Raw genomic sequence first — 15,715 nt, forward strand, 5'->3', positions numbered from 1 at the left:
GGTTGCTGAAATCTTCCCAGTCGTTGAAAGTACCTCTCCTGGGAATAAACCAATCCTTTGCATCCTTTCGTAGTAATTCATAAACCGATTCAAAAACTTGTTCCAGGGATACTTTACGGGATTCAGCCAGCCTCTCCACTTCTTCAAGAAATCCGGTCACACTTCCAGTGCCATCAAAGGAAATGTTCCACTTGTGTACTGGGATAGTTGGTATTGTTGATCGGGACTCCGGTTCTGATCTGGCAGGTGTTGTGATAACTGGCCGGTCAGGATTTATCCAAGGTGTAGGTAAGTTTGGGAAAGACACCCTTCGTGTAGAATTAATCCATCTACCCTGTGTCGGACCCTCAGGTGTTGTGGTCCCACAGCAAACACTTCCGAGCACTGATAGATACAGAAGCGACCAGGAGTTTTTGCAGCCAGGCCGTATCCGATCAGTGTGAAAGTAAAGGAATCACAGGACAAATAATGCATAACAGTTTCGCAGTAATAGCAAACGGACAAACCACCGTCACCCCAAAACTGTACACCACCACCGTGCAAATTTCCGATTACACACTGTCTGATTTGAGATTCTTACTGGTACCAAGCTTACCGGTAGACATTATTCTGGGGATGGATGTTCTGTCGACTTTCAAGTTTTCCGTAAATCTCAGTACCGCCGAGTGCTTTCTGGAAGGCCGACTGATCTCGAAACCGATGACTCTCGTCGAAACCACCGCAGAAGTTCACACCGCCGAAGAACACCTATTGAAACTGACGGAATCTCAGAAACAAGAGCTGGAAGCATTTCTGACTGAGGAATTAAAGAAGTTCGAAGACCTATATGGTACAATCGCCCTGATTGAACACAAGATCAGACTGAAACCGGGCACCGAACCGATCAAACAACGATACCGACCCCTAAACCCGAAAATGCAGGAGATCTTCAATCAGGAAGTGGACCGTATGTTGGCTGAGGGAGTGATTGAACCCTCCAAGTCACAGTGGAGTTCACCGGTAGTATTGGTCAGGAAGAAAGACGGAAAATACCGTTTCTGCATCGACTTCCGTTCTGTTAACCAAGTGTCTGTGAAAGATGCATACCCGTTGCCGTACATTTCTGGGTTTCTGGATAAACTCCGAAAAGCGAAATACATCTCAACACTGGACCTGAAACAAGGATACTGGCAGATACCATTAGCAACGGAGAGCCGTCCGATTACTGCCTTCACAGTTCCAGGAAGGGGATTGTTCCAGTTCACCGTGATGCCATTCGGTTTGCATGCAAGCCCAGCCACCTTCCAGAGATTCCTAGACACCGTCTTTGGCCCAGAAATGGAACCGGAGGCGTTCGCTTACCTGGACGATATAGTTGTCCTGGGGAAAACTTTCGAGGAGCACCTCGAGAATTTAAGAGAAGTATTCCGACGGTTGAGAGAAGCCAACCTTCGTCTCAACTCCGACAAATGTGACTTTGTGCGAAAATCCCTGAAATACCTTGGACATGTCGTCACCTCCGATGGCATCTGTACCGATCCCGACAAAGTTTCTTCGATAGTGTCTTTGCCAACACCGAAAACCGTCCGAGAACTGCGTCGATTTCTTGGAGTTGCCAGCTGGTACCGTCGTTTCATAGAGAACTTCTCCGGTGTAGTCTCTCCGTTGACTCGGTTGCTGCAGAAGAAACACCGTTGGAAATGGGGAGAAGAACAGCAGAAGGCCTTCGAGCTTCTGAAACAAGAACTCACTGAATCTCCGATACTGGCTTGTCCAGACTTCACCCAACCGTTCGTTCTGCAAACCGACACCAGTGACATGGGCCTTGGAGGTGCCCTAACACAAGTGATCGATGGAGAGGAGAGAGTAATCGCCTATGTGAGCCGAACACTAAACCCCGCAGAGAAAAATTACTCCGTCTCAGAAAAGGAATGTCTCGCCATAGTATTTTCAATAGAGAAACTACGACCGTACCTAGAAAGATTCCATTTCACAGTAATTTCCGATCACATGAGTCTGAAATGGCTAAACTCCATCAAGTCACCGTCCGGAAGAATTGCCCGATGGGCCGTTTTCCTTCAGCAATTCGACTTTGAAGTCCAGTACCGTAAAGGATCGATGAACAAAGTAGCCGACAGCCTGTCCCGAAACCCGTTGCCGTCCCTGGATTCCGTATGTTTGTCCGAGATAGCAACAACCCAATGCAAATGGTACAACAAGAAGTTACAGGAGGTGGAAAAAGACCCAGCAAATTTTCCTGACTACGCCGTTCAAAATGGAAAACTGTTACAACATTTCTGGGACTCATCCGACTTCACAGAAGATGGAACCGGCCAACCCTGGAAACTCTGTGTACCGACCGAACAGCGAATAGAAGTACTGCAGGAAAACCACGACTCAGAACTAGCAGGTCACATGGGGATTGCCAAGACGATTGCACGGATAGCCAGAAACTACTACTGGCCAGGGATGTTTAGAGACATTGCGAAATACGTGAGGAACTGCACATCGTACCAAAAGTACAAAGTTTCGCAACAGAAAACCCCTGGTAAGATGCAACCACACCGAATGGCGGATGCGCCGTTCAAAGAAGTATCCACGGACATTGTAGGACCATTGCCACGGTCAAAAAAGGGAAACTCCTACAGCGTGATAATGCAAGACCGGTTCACAAAGTGGGTAGAGTGTCGTCCGTTGCGGAAAGCTACCGCCAAAACTGTTTATTCGGCCCTCTACGAACAAGTCATTTCGAAATACGGTTGCCCAAAACTAGTAATATCCGACAACGGAGTACAATTCGACAGCAGACTATTCAAGAACAGTCTCCGAGAGCTGAACATCGCTCACCGTTTCACGCCACCGTATACTCATGATCATAACCTTTCTGAGGTGCCACATATCCCTCATTTGTCTAGAGAGCATTTCGTACTTAGAGATCTTCTCAGCGTATGTGCTCTGTAAGTTGTAGTCCTGTGGTACTGCAAAATCCACAATGAGGGCCGTTTTTTCTTTCTTATACCACACTACCATATCTGGTCTGTTGTGGCCAACGCTTTGATCCGTCACGATGGTGAAGTCCCAGTAGATTTTTACATGATCGTTTTCTATTATTTCCTGTGGGACATATTGGTGATGTGGTGTGAAGTGGTGGAGCAGTTCTTCCTTTAGACACATCTGCTGGTGTACGACCTTCCCCATGTTGTTATGTCGACTAAGGTACTTGGTGCCCGCAATAGCCGAGCAACCGGATGCTAAGTGCTGAACTGATTCTTCTGCATTGTGACACAGTCTGCACTTTGTCGATTCTATCTCCTGCTTCATAATGTTCTTAATGTATGAGCGTGTTGGCACTACCTGATCTTGTATCGCAAACAGTGTTCCTTCTGTTTGCGGAAACAAGTAGCCCTGGGTGAGATACGAGTTCGAGCCTGTTAAATCGACTTCATCCTGCCTCAGGCTTGCGAAGAATCTTCCGTGGAGGGGTTTTTCTTGCCATCTTCGCTTTAGTTCATTGGATCGATTTCCTGTTGCAGGGTCTTCTTCCTCAGTGTCACCGGGTGTACGAGGCGAACCTTGGTATGCCGCAACCCACTGGTGCACAGGCAAGTTTTTGCTGAGAAAATAGCTGGTAATTTTCTTTTTTTCACTTTTGCAGGCATCCTCCAAGCTGCTCAGACCTCTTCCACCTTCTTTGCGAGGTAAGTATAGCCTTTCCACCGCCGAATTTGGATGCAGCATTCCGTACCTCGTCAAAGTGATCCTGATCGTCCTTTCGACTCGCTCTAAATCCGTTTTTGACCAGGATAGGATTCCAGCTGTATAGGTTAATGGGGGCATTGCCCAGATATTTAGGGCAACCATTTTGTTTTTAGCTGACAGCTGCGTTCCAAGTATCTTTCTTGTTCTTCTCATTAGTTCTTCCTCCGCTATTTTTTTGTTCTCTTGTTGCCTGAGTTCATTGGTTTGTTGGATTCCCAAATACCTATATCTATCCTCTATGTCCATAACCCGCATCTCCGTATCGTCCGCCAGTCTGATGGGATCTTGTTTGATCAGTTTTCCTCTTCTAACCTCGACTGCCGCGCACTTATCCAGTCCCAAAGTCATGCAGATATCGGCACTGAATTTTCGGACTAGTTCTAGTTCTCCTTCCAACTGTTTCCTCCCTCTCGCGTACAGTTTCAGATCATCCATGTAGAAAAGATGCGTGAGCTGGGTTTGGTCGTTCATAGAATATCCGTACGCGGATCTATTCAGCATGTTGCTTAGAAGGTTGAGGGCCAGACAAAACCACAAAGCGCTCAAACCATCTCCTTGGAATAAGCCCCTCTTGATCCTTATCTCTCCCGTTTCATAACAGGATATTTTGGTGTTAATTTTGAGTGTGGTGCGCCAAGTCGACATCAGAAAGGCTAATAATTCTATCACCTGTTTATTCACCTTATAGATCGAAAGAACCTCAATGAGCCACGAGTGAGGCACAGAGTCGAATGCTTTTTGGTAGTCGATCCAGGCCATTGATATATTTTTAAGCTTCTTTTTTGCCTGTTTTGTGATGTTATGATCGATTACCAGAAGTTCTTTACTACCGCGTCCTTTTCTTCTGCATCCGTTCTGTTCCCAGGCCATGATGTTGTTCTTGGTTAGGTGGTTGTTAATTTTGAAGCTTAGTGTTGAGGTGAGAATTTTGTAGGCAGAGGGGAGGCAGGTGATCGGCCTGTAATTCTGTGGCATGGCAAGGTTCCCTTTTTTTGGAAGCATGATCGTGATACCACGTGTTAGGTACTGTGGGATAGTCTGCGGGTTCCTGAGCACCTGCTGGAAAAGTCGTGCCAGTACTCCGTGGGTGGAAGTAAGTGATTTCCACCAAAAATTGTGGATACCATCGATTCCAGGAGTGGTCCAGTTTTTGAGCCTGTTGACCGTCGTCTTTATATCCCAGGTGCCCAGTTCACCTGGAGTGTCACCGATCCAACCGGAGAGGATGTCAAGGGTCGAAACATCACTTATCGACTTGGGAGATGGTGTCGATCCTCCTGTAGCAGTGGATGTCTCACGTACTGGTACACCTGTAAGGAATCCAACATTAGAACAGGTCATGAATGAGACAAGACAGACATGTACAGCATTACTGCGACAGTTACCAGCGATACCTCTCACGCAGTCACAGGACTGTAGAACAACAACACCTGAGGGTCTGACACAGGGTAGATGGATTAATTCTACCCGAAGGGTGTCTTTTCCACACTTACCTGCACCGTGGATAAGTCCTGACCGACCAATTGTCGCTACACCTGCCAGATCAGAACCGGAGTCCCGATCAACAATACCAACTATCCCGGTACGCAAATGGAACATTTCCTTTGATGGCACTGGAAGTGTGACCGGATTTCTTGAGGAAGTGGAGAGGCTGGCTTAATCCCGTAAAGTGTCCCTGGAACAAGTTTTCGAATCAGTTTACGAATTACTACGAAAAGATGCAAGGGATTGGTTTATTCCCAGGAGGGGTACTTTCGAGGACTGGGAGGATTTCAGCAACCAACTGAAAGAAGCGTTTCTGCCTGTTAACTATGAGGAGAATCTGTTGGAGGAAATAAAAAGACGAACACAAGGTCCTGAAGAAAAGCTGCTTCTGTATGTTACCCGGATGCAGAACTTATTCCAGAAACTCACCTACACAAAACCATCCGAGGTGGAGCAGATCCGACTCATCCGACAGAGGTTGATCCCGCCCTTACAGCAGGCCTTGACCTTCCAGGAGACCAAGACGTATGATGAACTTCTCCGTAAGGGAAAAGTTTTTGAACTCGTCCAATGGCAGATGAACCAGTACACCCGGCCACCCTCAAAACCAGGTTTCGTGGAAGAACCTCACCTGACGTACACTCCCCGCCAACTGAACCGATATCAGGCAAATTTTTCGGTAGATACCGGAGAACAGGTTCACCAAACAACTGATCACAGGGAATCAGTCCCGACGACACCAGCCAACCAGACACGACTTTCTCCGCCGAGGGGGGGCCGTCCAGAGCCGCCCAGGTCCAGAGAGTCAGCAGTCCGGCAACAGGAATCACACCGTCCGACTTCTGGAGATAGGTCCGAGGGTGGATCCGGAACTTCAACACCGCCACCCCGCCGTCGAGCCGAGGGTAGCCACGCTGACCGGATCCAAACATCATCAGGGAGGAGAGTGTCCTTCCAGACACAGTGTTTTCGATGTGGTGGATGTGGCCACATGCGTCGAGAATGTCGCAGGCCACCGAAAGTTTTCTGTTCTCGATGCCAGAGAGAGAACATTCTCTCACGAGATTGTCCCTGCCGTCCGGAAAACTAGACGGAGGTATGGAGAAGGAGTCGACCATATCTCCCGACACACTGACTCCCATGACATCGACTGCCTGGAATGATAACCGACCGCTTGTCGAAGTTAAGATAGCCGGAGAGCACTACAAAGCATTAATTGACACGGGAGCCACGAAGAGTTTCGTAAGTCGGAAAGTGGCAAAACAGTGTGAAAGCAAGGGAATCACCGGACAACATGTTGAGAATGGTTTCGTAGTGGTTGCAAATGGTCAACCCACGACAACACCCAAACTCTACACTACCGCTGTTCACCTGGCTGATTATTCCTTGACCGACGTAAAATTTTTGTTGGTGCCTGATTTACCAGTTGACCTCATTCTAGGAATGGACGTATTAGGAAGGTTCAATTTTTCCATTAACCTCAGTACCGCGGACTGTTACCTGGAAGGTCGACTGATTGCCAAACCAACACCGAAAATTCAAAAAGCTGTTGAGGTGCAGGACCGGAGAAAATACCTGAATACACCTGCGGAAAACCCATCACCTAAACCGTTACCGTCCGTAGATTCCGTATACCTGGCCGAAATAGAAACAACCCAGTGCAAATGGTACAACAAAAAGTTACAGGAGGTGGAAAAAGACCCAGCAAATTTTCCGGACTACGCAGTTAAAAATGGAAAACTGTTACGACATTTCTGGGACTCATCCGACTTCACAGAAGAGGGAACCGGCCAACCCTGGAAACTCTGTGTACCGACCGAACAGCGAACCGAAGTACTGAAGGAAAACCACGACTCAGAACTAGCAGGACACATGGGGATTGCTAAAACGATTGCACGGATAGCCAGAAACTATTACTGGCCGTGATGTTTAGAGACATTGCGAAATACGTGAGGAACTGCACATCGTGCCAAAAGTACAAAGTTTCGCAACAGAAAACCCCTGGTAAGATGCAACCACACCGAATGGCGGATGCGCCGTTCCAAGAAGTATCCACAGACATTGTAGGACCATTGCCACGGTCAAAGAAGGGAAACTCCTACATCGTGGTAATGCAAGACCGGTTCACAAAGTGGGTAGAGTGTCGTCCGTTGCGGAAAGCCACCGCCAAAACTGTTTATTCGGCCCTCTACGAACAAGTCATACTGAAATACGGTTGCCCAAAACTAGTAATATCCGACAATGGAGTACAATTTGACAGCAGACTATTCAAGAACAGTCTCCGAGAGCTGAACATCGCTCACCGTTTCACACCACCGTATACTCCTCAGTGCAACCCTGTAGAAAGAGCTAACCGTACCCTGAAGACCATGATATCACAGTTTTGTGAAGCCGATCAACGAACCTGGGATGAAAAGATAGGAGAGTTAACGTTTGCCATCAATACCGCTAAACAGGAGTCTACTGGGTTCACACCGGCATTTTTGAATTATGGAAGGGAACTAGAAGTCCCGAGGGCGATTTATTCGACAAACCCCCACAATAATAAAATGAACGGAGAATCCAACCGTACAGAAGAAGAAAACAGAGACATGACTTACCGTACTCAACAGATCAAACATCTCCAGGAGGCTTATGAGTTCGTCCGTACTAAACTGTACCGTGCCTTCCAGCAACAGGCTCACCACTACAATCTTCGACGAAGAGAAGTCCGATACAATGTGGGAGATAAAGTTCTACGCCGAGACCGTCCTTTATCCTCGGCCGTTGACAGTTTCGCCGCCAAGTTGGCTCCGAAGTTTTCCGTACCGTTTACCGTTGTTAAAGTTGTTTCACCTGTCGTCTACGACCTGAAAGATACAGAGGGTAGAAAAATCACTAATATACATATTAAAGATTTAAAACCATTTCATGCATAATATATATTATTGTCATGATCCGTTAACCGTTCTATAGAAATAACCTCTGAAAGGAGGAAATCCGTTAATTTTTTCTGTTACCGACTATATTATTATTTTCCGTTTACCTGTTTATCCGAATAACTGTAGGTACACTGACTAGAAATTGTCCTTGTCATTCTCATCACTGTCAAAGAGAGGCTGCCGTCCAGTGTGATATCCCTAGTGCCTCCACCCAATCTGAACCACCCGGAAGGAGGTTGGACAGGTTACGCATGTCAGCCAGTAGGGAGCACCTGCAAGGAGAAATCTCGTACAACTGAAGCCCGTTACTAAACATAGTTATAACCGATTACACCGTAACAATTCCGTTCAAATTCTGTACATGTACCACCGTTGACCGAAATATTGTATCTACAGATTTTCATCTGTTCAGCATGCAATTAAATATATATCAAACCGATCAAAACCGTCTGAAAAACCTGCTCCTTATGTAAGGAATACCAATAAAGGATACTGTTTCACATTACAACTGAGTATATCCGTCTATTAATCCAATAGATCTAACCAATTTCTGTCCTGAACCGAACCGAAATTATTGTACCGTCAATTTAACACTGTCTACCTGAAGAAAACACCGTTTACCTGAAAACAGAAAGCAGAGGAAAACCGCTCCAGGAAGAAAAGTGGACCACGAGGAACGATGAAGATCGGAGAATTTATTGTTAGAAATTACCCACCTGCAAGTCTAATACCGGCTCCGAGAGTCCCAACGTCCGTGTAACCAGGTCGAAAGGGGCAGACCAGTCCATTGCGCCCCACGTACCGGAGGTTTTCCACCTGTTGCAGCTCCCACGAATCCGGGGTAACCTACAAAACCACGATGGAATTCAAACACCCGCCAAACACAGTTAAATTAGGTACTCACCGGGAGGATGAAGCATGGCACGTTTCCGACCAGCGATAAAGATGGATTTCCACATGGAGAAAGAAGATTTTCCACCATAATAATTGAACATCCACGCACGGAACGCTGAACAAAATTCTTTGACAAGATGGCGGAGACCTGCGCCGAACGGACGCTGACGTTTCTGCGTGCCCATTGGAACTACCATTGCCAACCATAGAGAGGAATAGGTACTTCACTTCACTTGTAATAAGTTCTACTCTATAATCTGTACTTGTGATCTGGTCACGTGCATTTATAGGTGGCGCGCGCGAAAGTAAGGTCATTATTTCTAGGGGTAGATAGAGTCGTGAAATTGAACTCACTATTTCATCGTAAGTTAATTTCTTCCTAGCTGAAGAGGGTGTAATGAAGTCCAGTTTTCTGAGGAAAATTGGAGTTCATTTTGGTGCATTTCTTTCGTTTTAGGTTTCCGTCTTTGAAAATATTTTAATTCTCGAATATTCTGTACGTTCATTCCGACAGGCAGAGTAAATGTAAAAAACCGCTTATCTGTATTTCACGTTGTTTTTCTTACATGCCGCTGAAGATTTCGACGTTTTTCATTTGTTGATATGCGATAAACCGGAGCTGACGACGTTTTTCATTCTTGTCGCGTTCTGGAGTTTTCGGATTTTTGCCGTGAGAGGGGATATGCCTATAAAGGCAAATTTTCCCCCCGCGACGGTCACTTTTGACTTTTACTTCAGTTCTTTCACTTCGCTTCAGTATTTTCGATTTTTCGCTTTCTAACGTGGTGACTTCTGTTATAGATTCAGTTAATTTTCGGTATTTCTTTCGCCGTTGCAGAATAATCATTTTGTGTTTGCATCAGTGCTTAGAGTTAATTTTTTTTAGTTTTTCTTTTAAATCCTTTGAGTTTCGAGTGCTTGAAACAAAGGAGGTAGGTCCCCGTCTGTACCGTTCAATTTCTTTGTTAGACCTACGCCGTTACTTCCTTAACTTTGACACTGCTGTACTGTATCGTTTTCTGTTGTATTTTATCGTTCTTTACCCTGTTTCGCGAGTCTGACTTTTCCCTTCGCTATCAGTCATGGCGTGTTAACCCTTGGGGTACTGAAGGGAAAGTTCCGTCAACCCCCCTGTCCGCGTTCCGCGTCATAAGTGTTAAATCCGAAATCTCTTCTTTTCTGTCAGTCATGGCGTGCTATAACCCTTGGGGCAGAGAATAAGAGATACCGCACGTAGTCAGTGAAATCCCGTAGTTGCGTTAAAAATAGACATTTTCGTCGCTGTCAGTCATGGCGTGTTATAACCCTTGGGGCAGCGAATAAAAGTCTCGAACAGATCCGCCCTTATTGTGTTTCATTTCCGGAGAAATACAACTACATACCGATACCGTATAGCAAGTCCTTAGCATTCGTCAGTTCTGGTTGGCGCATTTTTATTGAACTGTTAATTTTTCACTACACCCGGTATAAATTTCATAAAGTGCTCGTGACCGGATAAGATTTCCCGAATGTATTTTCACTTATAGAATCACTCATATCTCCCTTGTACATATAACTAGTTTCCGAAGGTGTGAATAAACTTTTACATAATTCGATTTTGACTTCTTCGTTGTCGCTACTACCCTAGACAACACCGAGCTCTGTCTCCGGCTAGCAGCTACTCTGGTAGGTTTGCTATTCTTCCTATTGAAAAGAATAGCTGGCGCTCGAGATTAAGTTTCCTCCGAGTAAACCACGTTACAAGGTGTAGTTTTAAAATTATGAAAAACTTTACAAATTACCCAAATAATTGTTAAAATTATTATAAGAATCAAAATAATCATAAATGTTGATATTGATGAATTCCATTTCCAGTCTTCAATTTCTTCTAGCTGGATATCTGGAATCTCTTCATCCTTGACGTTGAAGTCTTCTTTCTCTTCTTCTTTGGAGTGATTAGTAAAAAATTTAGGTTTTGGTAAAACGATGTATTTTTCCTCGTTTTTAACTTGGATGGGGTAAATTTCCTTTTGATTGTTACTTATGATACACTTGGACTGGATTATAGCCATTGGCGGGGTAAAATGATACTTTGTCTGCTGTGGGCATTTTTCTTGAATTTCCAAATTATTAATGGATAAAATATTTCCATCTTCCAATGTTTTTAAATTTGGTGCTGAGGGTGATTCTCTTCTGGGACAGCTTTCCAAATGAGTTTTCAAAACATTTTTCATGCATTCTGGAGGCCTGTCGAGGGAATCTTGATCACAGAGGTAGTCTTCCTCTACTTGATGACATTGTTTCGTGGACCATCTTAGTTCTTCGTCTCGAGTGAGCATATAGGGGTTTGTGAAAGGAAGGGACAAATTCCGTTGAGGGATATAGTAAAACTTGTATAGATTATATTTTTCCTCATAAACCGTTGGAATTGAAATTAGAAATAACAATGTTTTTTCTTTAAAAATGACTTTGGTATGACATATCTGAAAATAATCTTTTAAATGATGCATTGTAATGATAGTATCGTTTTTGACAATTCCCGCAAATTTTGTGTAAGGGAGAATAGATTCATGCAGGATGTGCAATCTTGCAAAGCTCACTGCTGTCTGAATCTCATCCAAAATATTTTTGATGTCTTTAATTTCAAAAGTCATGAGATGCATTTGTTCAATACGTTCTAATTGAGGTACACCATGAAGCAATTTGAAATTTTCAGTTAATTTTTGGAAATTTATTAATGTACTTATTTTTGAAGTCATTTACAATAGTAGCAATTTGTTTTTGATTCCTCATAAGTGTCTCTTCGTTTTTCTTTATACTTTCAAAATAACTTTGGTAAAGCTCTTTGTCATCAGAATCTAATGTTCCAAATAATATCTTTGATATTTTGCCTCCAACATTAATCAATCCTCTTTTTTCTCTAATTCTCTGAGTTAAAAGTTCTTCTAATGTTTTTACATTTATTAAATTTGAATGCTGTAAATACTGTTAATGTGCTGTCTGAGAAAACCCTAGTTGTTTATTTTTAAAATGATCAATCTCTTTTTGATATTTGAGTATTAAATCTTCAATTTGACTCAAATCAATATGATAAATCAATTGTATATGCCTTTTTGTAATATAGGCTTTTCCTAATAGAATTGGAAGAATATTATTTTCTAAGGGAATAATTGTGAGGTTCGCTATTAATTCTACTGCCTCGAGTATTATGAAAATAAATGTGACGTATTTCATCTTGATCTGAAGCAAAATATTCAACTACTTTTTTCTTTGTTTAAAAATTTTCTTATATAAATGTGTTTATTTTTATTATCCTGAATTCTATGTGTATCGATTTCGCGAGTATCTACTTTTTTGTATACGGGATCGAGTTTACGCGTTATTGGATTTTTGATAAAAGTTGGGTTTTCATTTAATTCATGAGTACTTTTTGCTGAACGTTTTTCATTTAATTTATCTAACTTTTCGGTTGCCCTCTTTTGATTTTTCTCCAAGTGTTTCGTTATATCATTTAAATTCTCAATATAATTCTCAACGTAATTTTGAATTTTCTCGTTGTGAGTTTGTTCGATTGGTAAAGAATAATTTAGATCTGCTTTTATTATTTGCATGGGTGTTAATTCTAGGCTGGAATGATTTGAATTATTATAACTTAACAAGGCTTGTGCCAATTTACTTTGGAATGTGGAGTTTTTAGATTCAATAGTACTCATTTGTTCGATCATGGTTGAATAGAATCTTTCTACTAATGCGTTTGAATTAGGATTGTAATTAGTAATATAATGAATTTCAAATTGATGAACTCTGCAAAAGTCTTGTACTACGCTATTTTTAAATTCAAGTCCATTGTCACAAGTTATTTTTATAGGAATGCCATAATGACTGAAAAACATTAGTAATTTATCCACAATTTCTGTTCCCGTTTTCTGAAGTAAAGGGTAACACTGACCCAACCTTGAAAATGAGTTTACTATGCTCAAGCAATAATTTTGTCCAAATCTTATAGTATCACAATAAATATGTGTGAAAGGTTTTAATCCTATCGGGTTTGGTTTAAACTGTAATTCAATTGGTGTTCTTTCGTACTTATTCTTTTGACAGATTTCACATGCATTAATATAATTTTGAACATCTCTATTCATATTCGGCCAATAATACTTTTTTCTCAAACTTATTAAATTTTCTCTTAAGCCACGATGAATAGTCTTGGTTTCATGATATTGTTGAATTCTCAAAAGTTGTTCTTCTTTATCTTCTATATCTTCTAGCAAAATATTTGAAATTTTGAAATTGAGGGTTTTATAATCAAATTTATTCTGTAAAATGTTTATAAAAGGTTTTTCTAATTCCTGAGACGTATGACTTTTTAGGTTGTACGAATTCTTTAATAAACTGAAAAATATCTTTATCAATTGAATTAATAGACACTCTAAATTTGAGTTTATCTCCAAATAATTTAATTTTTGTAACATTAAAATTCGATGCTGTTTTGAAAATAATTTGTAACGGATAGGCATTTACGCTTCTTTCAGTGTAAGGAATTTCTAGAATTGCGTTTTCAATACCACTGTGAACTGTTATATCGCTATGTATAATAACGTTTCCTGTCTTTAATTCACTTAAATCTTCATTATCTAAAACTGGCAATTCCTCATTAGGGTTAATTAAAAGATCAACGCATTCGTCTAGTTCATCATCTGATATGTGATTAATCAAAGAAATTTCGTCATCTTCGATTCCATTAAACTCTTCAATATACTCATTTTTTGATCTTGATAAATAATAAATAACTACCAGTTTGGTTTTCGTCCATAATTGAAATTCAAAAATTAAAGTTATCAGGAATTTGGACAGTTTTTTATTTTCTCAAATGTTCAATGTGCCAACGTTTCGGAGGCGAATTCCTCCTTCTTCAGGGCTAAAAAACGAAAGGACATTCAACAAAACAATCACAAAGACAAAGTTACCGATATTACCTCAAGAATATTAAGTTGTACGAGAAAATATTGAATAGTTACAAAGTTTCATAATACTTGATTAGCTACTTTTGAAAATCTTTTTTATAATCATCTTAGCGTCGTCAGAAAATTAAATCAGAACATATATATAAAGTGGGAAATTTCAAATGTCAAATGTTACAAACACAAAAACACACAAACTGTCAGATCCTTTTCTTTCTTCTTCTCCTTCTCAAAACAAGTTTCTTCAACGTCACTTCCCCCTTCCCCATGTTATCCGTCACGTTATGTCCAATAAAACATCATAAAAATAACTTAGGTTATTAACATCTTCTCTAAAATTTACGGTGTTATTACTTCTGATGGAAACCATCTCACTGATATTCCTCTTATAACCATTGCTCTCCACATCTAGTATCTCCACCTCCTCGAAGTTAAAATTGTGACCTTCACCGAACACGTGATAGGTTAGGGCAGTCTTTTCCTTGTTGTTTATGTTCTTTGTATCATATTTGTGTTGTTTTATTCTATCTTTTAAATATTGTCGAGTCTGTCCTATATAACTCCTATCACAATCCAAACATGGTATCTTATAAACCACAGATGACATTAGTTCTTTCTTAGTGGTTTCCTTCAATTTTGAGAAGAATCTATTGGTAGTGAAGACGTTATAGAAGGCGCATGTGCAGTTCAACTCTCTGAGAATTTTTTGAATCTTGTAAGACAGGCCATCGATGAAGGGAAATCTGTGAAATGATCTTGTACTATCTTCTGAGTTGGGACTCGATGTATTCTCTTCTCTCTTATTTTGTATTTTTCTGATAGATCTATTTATGAGGTATATGGGGTAAATATTTTGTGTAAGGATTTTCTTTACACTCCTCAAATTTGTCCTATGGTATTCTTCATCACTCAATTTCAACGCTCTATTAATCAGTCCAAATTCCTGATAACTTTAATTTTTGAATGAATAACTACATTGATTTTTGATTCATTGAAAATATATTTGATCATATTGAAAATGCATGACCATTCCAATCTATCTAAACCACATGTTAAACGCGGTAATGCTAAATATTTGTCGTTATTATATTCACATAATTCTTTAAGCTTGATTAAACATTCAAAAACATTTTCATAATTAGGTTTATCAAAATAAAATTCTTTCGTTATTAAATAATACATATTCTTATTGTCTTTTCTGATAGACGCGACTTCGCCAATAACCTTATTTTGTAACTTTAATTCATATACATTTCCGTATTTATTTTTAAAAATTGACGCGATTCCTTTACTCATTTCTAGATCTCTAGATACACAGTGTGCAAATGAATACTTTTTTTGGAGCTTCAAATAAATCACCTTCTTTTTCTTTAACATTATTTGATTCAGGAATATTATTATTTTCATTAAGTTTTAAAAAGTTTTCATACGTTTTCTCATTTTCAGATTTCCATATAATTCTACTTAACGCATCGGCATTATCCTTTTCTATACTTGATTTCGTAATCGTATTCTTCTAACTTGATTCTCCAGCGCATTAATCTTGAATTCGGTTCTCTTAACGAAAATAGCCAAATTAATGGTTTATGATCTGTATAGATCGTGAATTTCCTTCCGTAGAGGTATGTTCGAAAATGTTTACATGACCCAACAATTGATAATAATTCTTTTTCTATCGTGCTATATCGAGTTTCAGCGGAATTTAGAGTACGACTTGCGTAGGCGATCGGAAGATCA

General features: G+C 41.0%; 1 protein-coding gene across 1 annotated transcript; it reads right to left on the minus strand.

Moving 5' to 3' along the window:
* Nucleotides 1–1,140: 1,140 nt before the first annotated feature.
* LOC123320972 lies at nt 1,141–14,585 on the minus strand. The gene is made up of 4 exons (XM_044908472.1): nt 14,354–14,585; nt 2,827–4,934; nt 1,480–1,713; nt 1,141–1,152 (listed from the first exon to the last, which is right to left on the minus strand). The coding sequence occupies exons 1-4, from the start codon at nt 14,583–14,585 to the stop codon at nt 1,141–1,143; spliced, it is 2,586 nt and encodes an 861-aa protein (XP_044764407.1).
* Nucleotides 14,586–15,715: the final 1,130 nt, after the last annotated feature.

The sequence above is a fragment of the Coccinella septempunctata genome, chromosome 9 (assembly GCF_907165205.1).
Source record: "Coccinella septempunctata chromosome 9, icCocSept1.1, whole genome shotgun sequence".
NCBI lineage: Eukaryota > Metazoa > Arthropoda > Insecta > Coleoptera > Coccinellidae > Coccinella > Coccinella septempunctata.

Coding starts and splice junctions, on each gene's coding strand:
- LOC123320972 (XM_044908472.1), bottom strand. CDS start 14,585: ATGTCATCTGTGGTTTATAAGATACCATGTTTGGATTGTGATAGGAGT. Junction 4,935..14,353: donor TGGTTATAAGAGGAATATCA/GTGAGATGGTTT, acceptor GTGACACTCCAG/GTGAACTGGGCACCTGGGAT. Junction 1,714..2,826: donor GTATACGGTGGCGTGAAACG/GTGAGCGATGTT, acceptor TTCTTGTTTCAG/AAGCTCGAAGGCCTTCTGCT.